Source organism: Oncorhynchus mykiss, chromosome 18 (genome assembly GCF_013265735.2).
Source record: "Oncorhynchus mykiss isolate Arlee chromosome 18, USDA_OmykA_1.1, whole genome shotgun sequence".
NCBI classification, from domain to species: domain Eukaryota; kingdom Metazoa; phylum Chordata; class Actinopteri; order Salmoniformes; family Salmonidae; genus Oncorhynchus; species Oncorhynchus mykiss.
In genome coordinates, this window is record NC_048582.1 from 23,166,199 (window position 1) to 23,181,730 (window position 15,532).

The 15,532-nt window shown below is 43.0% G+C and overlaps 1 protein-coding gene across 4 annotated transcripts in view; it reads right to left on the minus strand.

The window, feature by feature from the left end:
* Window positions 1–2,246, minus strand: part of LOC110495841 (nck-associated protein 5-like) — a 159,898-nt gene extending 157,652 nt beyond the window's left edge. For 2 of the 4 annotated variants that reach the window (XM_036952282.1, XM_036952280.1), the window contains exon 1: window positions 2,033–2,244. In XM_036952282.1, the coding sequence (XP_036808177.1) occupies window positions 2,033–2,103 (71 nt within the window). In that variant the 5' untranslated portion in view covers window positions 2,104–2,244. Of the gene's footprint in view, window positions 1–2,032 lie in introns of all 4 variants that reach the window. The other 2 variants (XM_036952279.1, XM_036952284.1) reach the window with 2 other exon arrangements.
* Window positions 2,247–15,532: the final 13,286 nt, after the last annotated feature.

Genomic DNA, 15,532 nt, shown 5'->3' on the forward strand with positions numbered 1-15,532 from the left:
AGCAATGTTAACATATGTTTCCCCTGCCAATAAAGACATTGAATTGAAATTGATTTGAGAGAGAGAGAGAGAGAGAGAGAGAGAGAGAGAGCGAGAGAGAGCGAGAGAGAGAGAGAGAGAGAGAGAGGTCCATCTGTGTGGCAGGCCAGCAGCACAGATGGCATATAATGATCAGTCCCCTATGTCCTCAACCTCCTGTCTCTTTGGCTTGGGTAGTGCACTACTGTCAAAAGTAGTACACTTCCAGAGGAATAGGGTGCCATTTGGGACAAGCTTTGTGGGACGGACAGACAGACAGACAGACAGACAGACAGACAGACAGACAGACAGACAGACAGACAGACCCACAGTCATCACGGTATTAGAGGGAAGCACAAAAAGTGCAATTAACTCCAAGATGAAGGTGTTCCACAGTGTGGATGTATACACACCCACACACACAGTATATACATATGCTACATACACACTTGCACACACACACAAACACACACAGCTGTGTGAGATACAGGACGGGTGTGAGGCATTTAGCAAATCCTGTGCTCGACGTTAGCTCACTCCTACGAGATGAACAGACAAATATTTGTTACTTTTCGATCCGCATTCTATCGAGTGTTTTTTTTTATTACAATCTTCACCCGACGCCCTTTCTAACACTTCGTAAGTCGGCTCAGGGTTTTTACATCTAACGTAGCGAACCCTATTCGTAGGGGGGGAAGAATTTGTTTTCATGTTGTGCTGCGTTTCAACAGGTTGAACAGGAGAGTGTTGCTGTACTGTAGATGTCTCAGCCAGAGACACACACACGTGACACGTTTCAAATGAAATATGCTTGCTCTTAAGAAAAAGCCGATGAGCATCTGGCAAAATGAATTGACATATTTTTGCTCTGCGCTCATGTCATGTGCAATAATAAATGAACCGCAAACACTGCATTGAACATGACAGGGACACAATCTACTGTAACTACGCTGATAGAAACTTACTTGACTTCTAATGAATATCCTTCACTTCTGCGACAGTGACACAAGACTCCAAACTCAAGAGTGTGCTCCCATTGCTTGTCTATGGAAGGAAAATGTGGCACGCCACTGCACACAAGCTCATTAGAGTTGCTTGGGTTTAAACGTTTCATCAAAACAATGAGCATAACGTCATCTAGCTCATCAGGGAGTCAATGCTGCAGAAACACATTTCCCTCCACCGATCGCACCCCAAACACAGGCCCTTAGGAAGACCTTATTACATCCTGAAACAAATCAGATGGGTTTCCTGCCTTAGGGCCAGCGCTGGGTTCAAATAGTGTTGAGAATCATTTCAAATGCTTTTGCCGGCGCTTGATGAGATTTCCTGATGCAATGGAACCAACTGAAAGGTCCCACCCACCACCTGGCACTCCAGGCAGACTCAAGCAAATGCTCCAAGTGTTTGAACGATTTTAATAGGATTTGAACCCAGGTCTGCTTGGGACTTTCATTCACAATGTCCAGCATGTGTAGCCTAGCCCCAGCTGCCCTGCTGACAGGAACATGACTGGGCTGCGGTCTGTCTCTCTCATCATGGCAGCTTGTTAGGAAAAGAGACAGAAAAACACTAAAGTCCAAAGGGACACTGCATGTATCTCACCAAGCTGAGAGAGCACAGGAATCTTCCAAGCCCTGTCAAAATAAATACATAAGTTATGTCTGCATTTGGAATGTGAATGTGTGCATCTCTCTCTCTCTCTCTCTCTCTCTCTCTCTCTCAGCCTCTCTCTCTCTCTCTCTCATAGCCTCTCTCTTTCTCTCTCTCTCACAGCCTCTCTCTCTCTCACAGCCCCTCTTTCTCTCTCTCTCACACACACACACACACACACACACACACGACAGTCTGAGAAACAGCCTTGAGTTTTAACGTCCATATTCTTACTGAGTCTCACATATTCTTAAAGAGTCTCACCATATTGCCCTGAGACAACTCTTAGAAAGCAAGTTTGAGCAGTTACCCATGGCCTTGTGTGTCCGTGTCAGACAACGAGCATGCATCTATAACTTACGTCTTGCCTGGCAAATCCTCTGCTTCACTCAACAGGTTGGCAGCAGCCTCTGATGAGTCTACGTCAGACATTGTAACATGGAATTCCCTTTGAAGGTGGCTGGAAACATGCTCCTTTGGTAAATTCCCAGTGAGGAGTAGAAATAGCAGCGGAGGCACTGAGCGAACACACACTCACTCTGGCTTGCCAGACTGGTGCTCTGCAAACACCCTGCTACTTGTAACGAGGGACGGAGGAGGGGGTGGTGTGGGTGAGAAGAAGTTCCACATTACATCATGTGCAGCTGTTGACAGATCAGTGTTTATTAACTAACTGTCAGGAGCCAAGGGATCTGTCGCTGCAGGATTCACACCCAGGCTTGCCACACACACTCGCACGCACGCACGCACGCGCGCACACACGCAGGCGAGACCACACGAGCGCACCAGTGGAGGCTGCTGAGGGGAGGACGGCTCCTAATAATGGCTGGAACGGAGCGAATGGAATGGCATCAGACACATGGAAACCATGTGTTTGATGTGTTGGATGCCATTCTGCTCCAGCCAATACCAAGAGCCCGTTCTCCCCAGTTAAGGTGCCACCAACCTCCTGTGGCGCGCAGACACACTTGCACGCAGACAGGCAAGCACATGCACGCATGTAGGTTGGCCTACACACACATACAGTAACAGACGCTAACTCGCATGCACATGCTAATGGCACATAACATAACAAACAACTTCACAACCCTTCCGACAGACGGTAATTACACGCTAACAGGATGATGCTGAGACTAAGAGTATGCCAATTTCCACAGAATATTGTTTGTAAAGTTTGGTCACAGTACTTTTTTTGTGTGAGACAGTTTTTGGATTAACACCCGGTAACAGACTGACATCACGGGTCCCTGATCTGTACTGTACAGAAATGTATGATTATGAATGCCATTCTCTTCATGGTGATGTATCCTGAATAGACACAAAGGTAGAACCAGTGATGTAATCCTTTGCATGGTTGGGTGTTATTCTACACACTGGCTATTATTCTAATGAGCTCCGCCCCCAAACAAGACCAAAATGAATCTGTACCAATCACAGATGTTTATGTTTCACAAGTTTGGACATCACAGTACAGCACAGTTGAGTAGATAATAGTATAGTACAGTAGAGCATAGTTCAGTATAGTACAGTGATACAAGAAAAACAATACAGTAAATTATAATGTACTCTACTCTAGTGTGCTCTACTGTACAGTACTAAACTCTACTGTACAGTACTAAACTCTACATTACAGTACGGTACAGTACTGTGTTGTACTGACCTCTACTCTACTTTACTCTACTTTGACCACCACGCGACAGAAAGCGAAAGAAAACAGTTATGAGCTGAACTTAACAGTATGCCAGTGGAAGAGAAGACCGTAGCAGGTGACCCAACAGTGGTTCGTGACTACTATGAATTCCCATTGAAGACAATTCAGTTTCAGTCATTCTGTTACGGATTTTTTTTGTCATCTTGTTACCGATTTGGCAACGGAATTAAGCAATTTAAATCACTTAATAAATCATTGTAAAGGGGATTTTCAGGTGAACACAAGAGTAGAGCGGTCGCAGGTATAGTCAACCATAAATCAGTTCAGGTTAAATTACAAGTTTGCAACAGGGAGACACCTCCAGCACACAAGCAGAGAACATGTATCTGCTACACACACACACACACACACACACACACGCAAACAAACACGAGAGCCAAAGTGCTGGAGTACTGAGCCAAATCAACAAAAACGGTGTTCCTGTGCAAAATACATTCGGACCTCACGGTACATGTTAATCAGACAGTACCAAAATGTTCTGTAAACACCAGCCAGCGAGGCTGTGAGGAAGACAACATCAGCAGCAACAGAATCACGCCATGCCACAGATAAATTATAAGTGTGCCGCCAATCAGCATCAACGGATATCAGATAATACGTCAAATACAGCATCAAGTCAGGTGATCATCATCCCGTGACACAAATGAGTGTCACAAATACAACACTTTAAAAGCATGTGTATGACAGACAGGGAAAACATATACATATGTGTTGTGTTCATTGTGTTAATTACTCCGAACGGAATATTAACTTTATTCATCTTAAATATTCCCCGTTACGATCATAAACCAAATAACTAATTGTTAGTTCTACCTTTACTTGTTAATTCTGTGAGCTTTCATGATCCGCCGTTCTCATGAGGGAGAAAAATTGGAAAATGTCTTTAAGATACAGTGCCTTCGGAAAGTATTCAGACCCCTTGACTTTTTCCGCATTTGGTTACGTTACAGCCTTATTCAAAAATGTCCTCAGTAATCTACACACAATAGCCCATAATAACAAAGCCAAAACAGGTTTTTGGAATTTTTGCAAATGTATTTAAAAAAAAAAATCTACATAAGTATTCAGACCCTTTGCTATGAGACTAGACATTGAGCTCAGGTGCATCTTGTTTCCGTTGATCATCCTTGAGATGTTTCTACAACTTGATTGGAGTCCACCTGTGATAAATTCAATTGATTGCACATGATTTGGAAAGGCACACACCTGTCTATATAAGCTCCCACTGTTGACAGTGCATGTCAGAGCAAAAACCAAGCCATGACGTCAAAGGAATTGTTCGTAGAGCTCCGAGACAGGATTGTGTCAAGACACAGATCTGGGGAATGGTTCCAAAAAATGTCTGCATGTCACGCCCTGGCCATAGAGAGGCTTTTTATTCTCTATTTTGGTTAGGCCAGGGTGTGACTAGGGTGGGCGTTCTATGTCCTTTTTTCTATGTTTTTGTATTTCTTTGTTTTTGGCCGGGTATGGTTCTCAATCAGAGACAACGACAGACAGCTGTCCCTGATTGAGAACCATACTTAGGTAGCCTGTTTTCCCACTATGATTTGTGGGTAGTTATTTTCTGTTTAGTGTGTTTTGCACCTGACGGAGCTGTTTCGGTTGTTTCTTTTGTTCCTTGTTGTATTTAGTGTTCAGTTTATTAAAATAATGATGAACACTTACCACGCTGCATCTTGGTCCTCACCTTCTTCCACCAACGGTAGTTATACTGCAGAATTGAAGGTCAAACTGAATAATCATGGGAGAAGGGCCTTGCTCAGGGAGGTGACCTAAACCCGACGGTCACTCTGACAGAGCTCCAGAGTTCCTCTGTGGAGATGGGAGAACCTTCCAGAAGGACAACATCGCTGCAGCACTGCACCAATCAGGCCTTTATGGTAGAGTGGCCAGACAGAAGCAACTTCTGGCCATTATCAGCAATCATCACTCCTGTGTTCCAATGGCACGTTTTGTTAGCTAATCCAAGTTTATAATTTTAAAAGGCTAATTGATCATTAGAAAACCCTTTTGCATTTTATAATAGCACAGCTGAAAAATGTTCTGATTAAAGAAGCAATAAAACTGGCCTTCTTTTGACCAGTTGAGTATCTGGAGCATCAGCATTTGTTGGTTCGATTACAGGCTCAAAATGGCCAGAGGCAAAGACCTTTCTTCTGAAACTCAAAAGTCTATTCTTGTTCTGAGAAATGAAGGCTATTCCATGCGAGAAATTGCCAAGAAACTGAAGATCTCGCACAACGCTGTGTACTAATCCCTTCACAGAACAGCGCAAACTGTCCCTAACCAGAATAGAAAGAGGCTAGACCTGAAAATAGCTGTGCCGCAACGCTCCCCATCCAACCTGAATGAGTTTGAGAGGATCTGCAGAGAAGAATGGGAAAAACTCCCCAAATACAGGTGTGCCAAGCTTGTAATGTCATACCCAAGAAGACTCGAGGCTGTAATCGCTGCCAAAAGTACTGAGTAAAGGGTCTGAATACTTTTGTAAATGTGAATTATTATTTATTTTTAATACATTTGCAAAGTTTTTGCTTTGTCATTTTGGGGTACTGTGTGTAGATTGTTGAGGGGAAACATTTTGTACATCAATTGTAGAATAAGGCTGTAAACTAACAAAATGTGGAAAAAGTCAAGGGATCTGAATACTTTCTGAAAGGCACTGTAGGCTTTTGGTGTGGGCTTTTGGTAACAGAATGACTAGAAAGACACTAGGCAATATTTCTTTAACTTACAGAAGGCAAATCATTTCTGTAAAACGAAGTGTAGATATTAGTTGGCAGGGGTGTTAACTTCAACAATATTGTGTTTTGATGCATGTCTAATACCTTTTAAGACTTTTTCTGCTAGTCTCACACCCTGACCTTAGAGATCCTTATTATTCTCTATGTTTAGTCAGGTCTGGGTGTGCCTTGGGTGGGAAAGTCTATGTTTTCTATTTCTTTGTTTTAGCCGAGTGTGGTTCCCAATCAGAGGCAGCTGTCTATCGTTGTCTCTAATTGGGGATCATATATAAGTTGTCATTTTACGTTTGGGTTTTGTGGGATCTTGTTTTCTGTTTAGTGTCTGTACCTGACAGAACTGTGCGCTTTCGTTTTTGCGTTTGTTTGCGAGTGTTTTTGAATAAAGTATCATGAACATGTTCCACGCTGCGCTTTGGTCCACTCTTCCTTCTACCAACGAGAGCCGTTACAGCTAGATGTTTTCTAAAACCCCTTTTCCATCTGTTTGACTAGAAAGCCTTTGCTTATGCCTAGTTTATATATGCCTTAATAAAATAATTATATAGATTCATAGCTTTCATTTGACACCAATTTTTATGTGCTCCTATGAACTTCCCGTTACTGCTAATGGCGCTTTTACAAAGAAATGCCCACCAATTTACACAGACTCGCCCATGTCACAAACAACCACATTTACCCAACTCCTATATACACACACACACACACACACACACACACACACACACACACAATTGTTATGTTCTTCTAACCTCATGGGGACCTACAATTGATTTCCATTCAAAATCCTATTTTCCCTAACCATACCCTTAACCCATAACGCTAACCCAAACCTTCAACCTAACTACTAACCTCTAACCCTAATTCTAACGCCTAAGATTAAAATAGCGTTTGTCCTCATGGGGGAATTTTCCTTGTTTCACTGTCTTTGTGGGGACTTTTGAGGATTTTAGATCCCCACAAGGATAGAATAACCAACACACACACACACACACATTAGCTATGTTTGCAAGTGCTATACTTCCATCTCAAAAGCTCTGTTGGTTAGCTGACTTGAGTCTGTCTGACCAGCCAGCGTTACTATGTCTCTCTCTCTCAGGCTTCAACTGTGGCAAACCAAGCCAGGCCCAGCTGCATTCCTTAAGCGTCTGGGCCTGGCATAGACCCCAGTCTCTCAGAAGGTTTAAAGTGTTTATTTTTCTCTCTCTCATTTAAAGGGAGACACATGACTCACAGCTTTACTGCCAACCAGATTTTTCTACTACCATGCTGATTGGAAACTACTGGTCTGGGCCATTATTCACAAACTCAAGAGAAGTCTTAGTTGTGCTGATCTAGGATCAGTTTAGAAGTGCTGATCTAGGGTCAGTTTAAACCTTTTAGATCATGAAGAGCTTGATTTTATGGACAGCACTGCTACTCTTAGACTATTTCTGAACATGGGTCCAAAGGCTGTATGTCTCAAGTGTCTAAAAGTAGGAGTGTTGATCTAGGATCAGGATCCGCCCTGTCCATATAACAGTAATCAATATGATCCAAAAGACAAAACAGATCCTAGATTAGCACTCCTACTCTTTAGATAGAAGCCCTTGAGTCATATTCATTGTCTCAGAGTAGGAGTGCTGATCTAGGATCAGTTTAGCCTTTTTGGTCAGCATTTATTTGTTTCAATTTTGACAAGGAGAGGATCCTAGATCAGCACTCCTACTCTTAAGACTAAAGTATTTCCAAATAAGGACCCCGGTCTGCTTTTCATTGGGGCTCCCTACAGAAACTCTGCTTCTTAACACTTTAAGCATTCCTCACCACAGACCCAGAATAAAGTAGACAAGGGGCACACTGACAGAAACCATCAGACCGGTCACGTCACCCACGGTTTGTCATCGCAGTCGGCATTCACAAATGCACCGATTCAGCCTCTCTAAATGCCTCTGTTGCATTCCTTATGGCCACAAATGCAATACTTTTCCAAAAGGTTCCACACTGTTTTCGCATTCCTCCTCTCGTAGCTCATTGCATTGCTGTGCTGTTCGGCAAGAGATGTCTAGGAGACCCGTGACATTGTCTGTCAAAGCGAGGCTGGGTTGTTTACCCCCAAAATTGGCGTGGTGACCGCTTTGTTGTTGTTTGTATCCCAGATTGCCCCTTTACAATGGGTCTTATATCATAAGGCAACTACATAAGTGTAGCTGGTCAGATAAGAGTGTAGACTACAGCTGGTGAGAAGAGGTGTAGTCTACTCCTTGAGAATTTAATTTGGAAAACCTCAAATGCTACATAATGTCAAAAACATTGGTAGCCTATGATAAGCCTTCTTAGATAAATCTAATCAGGATAACACGAGTAGTAATCAATTGGCTCAAATGCTAGTACACAAACCACTTGTGAAGACGCAATCCATTATCTTCGAACTGACATTTGAACATGCAAATTCAATCTATTCTACTCAATCTAATCTAATTCATTGGATACATGTGGTAGACTGTCTCATAAAAAAATATAGCATTTTTGTGCAATCAAACGTATTGACATTTCTCAGTTTCAACCTGGAAAGAGTATCTCTCTCCTCGTGACATCTAACACTTCACTGTGGCTGGCTGCACGACCTGAGAGGCTACTGACAAGGTAATCATGCACAAAATATATGGCTTGACCCATGGCTAGAACCCATACATTGGAGGGAAGACCTTAAACTGTTGGGGGTTAAGGGTCAGACCCTTTGAGGGCGAATGAGTAGAGGGATGTAAGAATTCCTCCCTCTACTGAAGACGAAAAAAAGCTCTAAAGATCATTCCTTTCCTCTTCTCCTTTATATGCAGTGATCTGAAAGAACTGACCAGGGGTGTAATCATTACTCCAAACAGTTGCAAAACTGAACGGAACGTTTTGGCCCAGGTGAAAACCAGCCTAAGGACGAGATTCCACCCTATAATTTTTACCTGGGCCATGTTCGGCAAGCAAACGTTGTGTAACATTGCACATAGAAATACCATGAATAGAGCTCCCATGATTCCTTGTCATTTTTTTCCATTCAGTGTGGATGAAGGGAAGGAGCCAATGACAGGATACATTTTATGACAAATAGCCTGTTTTTTCTTTAAATTATATAAAAGTTGGGCCTCCGTAGTGGCGCAGTGGTCTAAGGATCTGCATCGCAGTGCTAGCTGTGCCACTAGAGATTCTGGGTTTGGGTCCAGGCTCTGTCACAGCCAGTGCCTGAATGGGTTGTGTTTCGGACGATGCATGGCTCTTGACCTTCGCCTCTCCCAAGTCCGTTCGGGAGTTGCAGCGACGACACAAGACTGTAACTACCAACTGGATACCACGAAAAAAGGGTAATAAAATATTATCTCAAAGTCACTCTATTTTTGTTATGCCTGTACTACTTGACAATAGGTTGCCACTGCCAGACTTACCATTACCCCTCTTTGGCTGTACTAATGCAGTTTGAGGGTTCTTCATAAGGTGGATTGATGACTCTCTATGTTGACAACACTGGATGGAGACAGATTACTCTTTACTCTTTTGATTTCTCTTTTACTCATGAACGGACTCCATTAACAGAAATGTCACTTCAAGTACTTCCTGTTCTCAACATCTAACCAATCAGAACAGAGAAAAGTAGTTGCTAGGTAGATCATCAATTACCATTCAAATTATTATTAAAATATTTTGGAACTACAAAACATTGACAAATAATAATATCTCTTCACAACATAATTATACACTAGTATTATGTGGTGAACAATGTTACAAACAAAATATTTCTCAAAAGATCTTTCATATCTGGTCTGCTTTGAGTCATATTGGCTAAGATAGGTAGAGGCCTGTGAGCCATAAAAAGCCTATTGCAAAGACTACAGAGACTATTGTAGAGAGTCATGTCAGCAGTTTCAAATCCAGAACATTCTAAACCTATTAAACGTGGAATGCAGGTTCTAGTAGAGGGGGACCTTCAAAAGAAGATGAGGCAAATACTCAACGTTAAGTGTGCCATTGCAGTTTGACTTATTTATGGATTGATAGTTATTAGCAACTGAATGTTGAGCTATCGCCCATTGTTTTGAAAGTGTACTTAGCAGTACTTTGGCTGTAATTGCTTTCTAACAAGGTTTTTAAATAGGATAGAACACGGATGTATATCTGGCCTATCTAAGTGATTTTCACCCTGAACTTTCCAGCAAGAGAGCAATACCTCACATACAGTATCTAAAGTCATAAACTGTTCTCTCAGCTACCGCACGGCAAGCGGTACAGATGCACCAAATCTGGAACCAACAGGACCCTGAACCGCTTCTACCTCCAAGACTACTAAATAGTTAACCAAATAGCTACCCGGAATATCTGCATTGAGCCTTATCTATCCTATTGCCTAGTCCCTTTATCCCGACCTATATGTACATATTTACTTCAGTTACCTCGTACCCCTGGACATGGACTTAGTACTGCTCTCCGGTGTATATAGCCAATTATCGTTACTCATTGTGTATTTATTCCTTGTTATTATTTTTCTATATTTTTCTCTCTGCATTGTTTGGAAGGGCCGACCGTTAGTCTACACCTGTTGTTTCAAAAAAAAAGTGTGTGGCAAATACCATTTTAATTGATTTGATAACCAGTTCGGGACACTGGGGAGGAGCAATGTTGGACTTCTATGGTCAGAAACCCGTAGAATTTAGCCGACCCTCATCGTTACATGTCATCATTGTCATGATGATGACATATCTATTTTTCAACGTTTTCAGTGTGACCAGCTTTCACCAGACATTCCTCCTTCCTGTAAATCTTTGCACTGATGATGAGCGAGAGGTTGGAGCTGGTTCATGGGGTGAATTGATGACTCTCTACAAATAATTGTAGCCTGCAGGAAATGCATACTATAGTGCACCATACTGAAACAACCAAAGCTCTTCTCAAACACTCTCAGACAGATTCGTGTTTGAAAGATATTTCCATTCTCCTTTCTGCCATAACGTATTACGTGATGGAATGGAATGGCAAATCTATATCTTGATACAATCATACACAATCCAATGTCTGGAATTCATAAAGATTAAGAGTTGGCCAAGTCTCGGTGAAAGATATTGTTAGAGAATTCCCATAGTTAACCAGAACACTATCCTTCGGAATCCCCAGCTGCATCTGGGAGTTAAATCTGCTTGGCCATAAAGCAGTCAGTCCTACAGCTTCCATACCAACACTGAGATAAATATGACTTTTAATTATCCAGGCATCTGGTTAATGGTAAAAGTGTATGTGTTCCGTTTCTTCTTAGAACAAATATTAAAACAAGCAAACTCAATGCTATTGTGTGTCCTATACATGCAAAGGTAAAACTGTTTCGACAACACCACAAAACATCATAAAAGGAGAATGTAATAATGAAGGGAACTCTACTATCCAATACAAATCCAACCAAAAATGTTAGCTGGAACTGAAGCACGGTTCTATCTGAGACAGTGTAGCTCCCAGTGTAGTGAGATGACTGGGGAGTGTCGAGGCAGTCTGTCTGCTGAAACGTGCTCAGTGTCGAGGCAGTCTCTGAGTGCATCCCAAACGGCACCCTATATTCCCTTCATAGTGCACTGCTTTTGACCAGGGTTTTTTATTTGAATCCCTATTAGCTGTTGCGAAAGCAGAAGCTACTCTTCCTAGGGTTCACACGAAGCATAAAACATGACATAATACAGAAAATGAATAGACAAGAACAGATCTAAAAAATAAATAAATATTCAAAGTACTGTAATACAGGGGAACGGGTTCCATTTGGGACACAGATTCTGTGTCTACTGAAATGTTTTTGCTCAGAGGAACACTAAGTGGATTCATGCATCGCCCCATGCTACAATGACATGTTGGAATGTCCAAGCCATGTTATTTGCAGTCCCACTGGGAATAAAGAAATGTCCCTTTTCACATCAGAAGCTTGAAGAGAGGCCCTTTATATGGCCATCAGCATTCATGAGCTACAAAAGGAATCTACAGATAAATAAATGGTCCACATCTTGAAATGTTAAGCTCACTGATTCTAGCAACTCTTGCTTCTCAGGAGATGAACAGAGGTGACGGTGAACCAAGGCACAAAATGTGGACTAAAAACATTCCCGAGCTATACTACTCTGCCCTCCCTGATTTTTTTTTTTCGAGACAGTCCACTGTCATTTGGAGTGATAAGTCATGCATTTGTTTTTGAAACTACATCAAAATCAACAAATCAACAGTAAAAGTCAACATACTTTAAAAATGTTTTATATTGCCTCTTTTGTCCAGTCTTCAGGTAAGCTTCCTTTCTTCTCCCTGTCCCCAACCGGCCTTGTCTATCCCCAGCGTGTGGATGAGTATCCAGTCCAGGCTAGTGTGGTTAGGAATTGTCTACTGTTCCTCCCAAGGCTGCCTGAGGTAAGGGGGGAGGAGGCCTAAACAAATGTGCTTGTGTTCACCCTCGATGGTTTGTATGCAGCCAACACCACCACACCACAGCCGGGCTCCTAGCCAAGGCCCTACCTCTCCTTCCACAAATGGCAAATGGCCGTCAAAAAAATGGACCAGTTCCCGCCACAAATACACACCCACTCCTTGTACTTTATCATTTCCTCAGAGCGCTGGGCCAACACAAAGGAGGGCCGCTGTAAGGCGTGGCATGATGAGAGGCCCCCAGAAAGACTACGTTATGCCCCTGTGAATGTGCATGGAGTAGGCTAGGGTGGGTGCAGATGAAGAGCAGGGTAGGGTGGAGGGAGGTGTGTGTGCGCCATGCGACTGAACCTCAGCTCCCTGCGCCATTATGCCATGTTTGCCCTGTGAGACTGGCAACTGGGGTGAGAACAAGGCATTTTTGTCTGTTTTATTTTCCTATGAGGGCCCTGGGACAGGGAGGGAGCGCTGATGATGAGGGCCCCATTCGGCTGGCATTGACGTGTGAAGAGACTGTGTCAGTGACAGCTGAGGAGATCAGGCCCTGTAATTAGCTGTGTGTGTGTACAGAGGGGATGTAGGATGGGCCGTTGCTTCCCCCTCTCCCCCACCCTTTGACATTCAGGATCACTGATCATATTCTGAAAAACAGACAAACTGGGTATAGCAGACGTGGATTCCACTAGTGTTTGTTTTCTTTCAAATAGTTAGGCCCAATCAAACGCTCAATCTGAATTGCCAGGTACAATAATACTATAATTAAGCAATAAGGAATGGGTGGGTGTGGTATATAGCCAATATACCACGGCTAAGGGCTGTTCTGAGGCACGACGCATGGCACAGCCCTGAGCCGTGGTATATTGGCCATATACCACAAACCCCCGAGGTGCCTTGTTGCTATTATAAACTGGTTATCAGTGTAATTAGAGCAGCAAAAATAAATGTTTTGTCATATCCGTAGTATATGGTCTGATATACCACGGCTGTCAGCCAATCCGCATTCAGCGCTCTAAACACCCAGTTTATAATATAACAATATATGCCATTTAGCAGGCGCTTTTATCCAAAGTGACTTAGTCATGTGTAAGTACATTTTACATATAGGGTACAGGTTTGCACTACTCCTTTGCTTCCATCGCACTGTGTTCGATGAAGTATCAGTGAAATAATCAAACATTTGAAAGAAAATACATCCTATTTGAACACAGGTTATATAGCTTACCGAGCAAGATATTCTAGTCTGTTTGGGATTTTTACGCAGAACTAGAATTATACGACTGTTATAAATATAAGGTTGTGAGAGCCAGGTGGTTGGGGCCTGGGGTGGCCCATATAGAGCATGCAAGGCCTGGGGGAAACATTCGGAGGAGGAACACTGACAGAACCATCCATGTGAGACACAGGTGTGATCAACCAACAGTGAAAAACTAACCCCACCTCAGTACACACAGTAAATCACAGCGAACACTATTTGTTGTAACTCAACATTGCAAAATGTTGAGTTAATCCTCGTGTAACGATAGCCTTGATTTGTTGATTTTGCAACAGAGGTGGTTCGGAACAACACTGGTTAAATGAGTAACCTTTGCCTGAGACTTGACAACTTGCGTTAGTACCTCAAACTAATGCCTAGGCTTTAGCTAAGCGGGCTAACATTCTCGTGCCACCCAGCAGAGCCAGGTTTGAACCCCAGTCAGTCGCACTGTCAACTTGTAATTGGATAAGTAGATGTATTTGTCAGCAGCATGCAGACTCAGTGATATCTCAACCATGAACCATCCAGACCTCACACTCTTGTTTTTGCTCACTTTCTCCACCTAAGTCCAAGACTCACTCTCTCCCACAATGGGACAGTGTTGTGTGATCTGGTTGGCCTCAGTGCAGTTACCATGGTGATTAAGCTGCTCTTTCAAGCCCAGGACTGAAGGTGCACCTCTTCTCTTTGTGACAGAGGGCCAGGGTCTCAACCTGCACAAGGCTCTCAGTGTCTCACATCAAAACACTGATGCCACTTCAGCTGGAGGTGAAGGGGAGCCTAACCTTCTGCAACACCCCACACAGGTCCTCTCCTGGGGCCCAATGTCCCACGGGAAACAGGGGCAGACAGGGTGCCTCAACCTGGGCCTTTGCCATCTCCATGGCCCCCTGCCTTCCGTTGGGCCCTTTGATGTACAGGGATGTGTGGGATCTGGGGCAGCCCCGTCTGTGGAGCTGTCAACCAGAAGAGAGGCCTCCTCCTCGTCGGGTTACCCAGGAAAACTTGAACCATGGCCGGATACGGTCGTGGCTACGAACAAGGTGGAAGCGTGGAGGGATGGATGGAAGCATCAAGGTCCCTCTGATCTGATGGGAGAGTCAAAGGCCTAGCTGATTACTCGCTATCCCACTAAGCCTCTGTTCTTCTCGCTGTGATACAGCCAGAAGAGATGGAGAGACAAGGGCCACGATTGTTCTTTAATCCTGGGTCTGATATGGTTGTGTCACAGAAGAATCCAGGGAAGGGGTTTGTGGAATATCTGTACAACATTTACGTCTGTGTTCTCTAGGATAAGTAGGCCATCTTTGAAGTGAAGGCACGAACTAGATAAATGTAATTGTTATGAAAAGCTGAATTTAAATCAGTTAAACATAAGCAATCCTTCTTTCATCAGGGGAACATCTAATTCAAATAAATATGGTCTTTCATTTTCTTTCAAGACATGTACACGGACAACATTAGACAATCAAATAAACATATCTTTGTTATTCCTCCCTCATCTTAACTATTTCAAACTGTATTGTTCACTGTTATCCTCTGAAACGATTTCAAAGTTAAAACGGGCAAGTGACATCAATTTCTTTTTTTATTTATTTAACGCGGCAAGTCAATTAAGAACAAATTCTTATTTACAATGACGGCCTAACAGTGGGTTCAGGGGCAGAACAACATATTTTTACCTTGTCACCTCTGGGATTCGATCTAGCAACCTTTCGGTTACTGGTCCAACGCGCT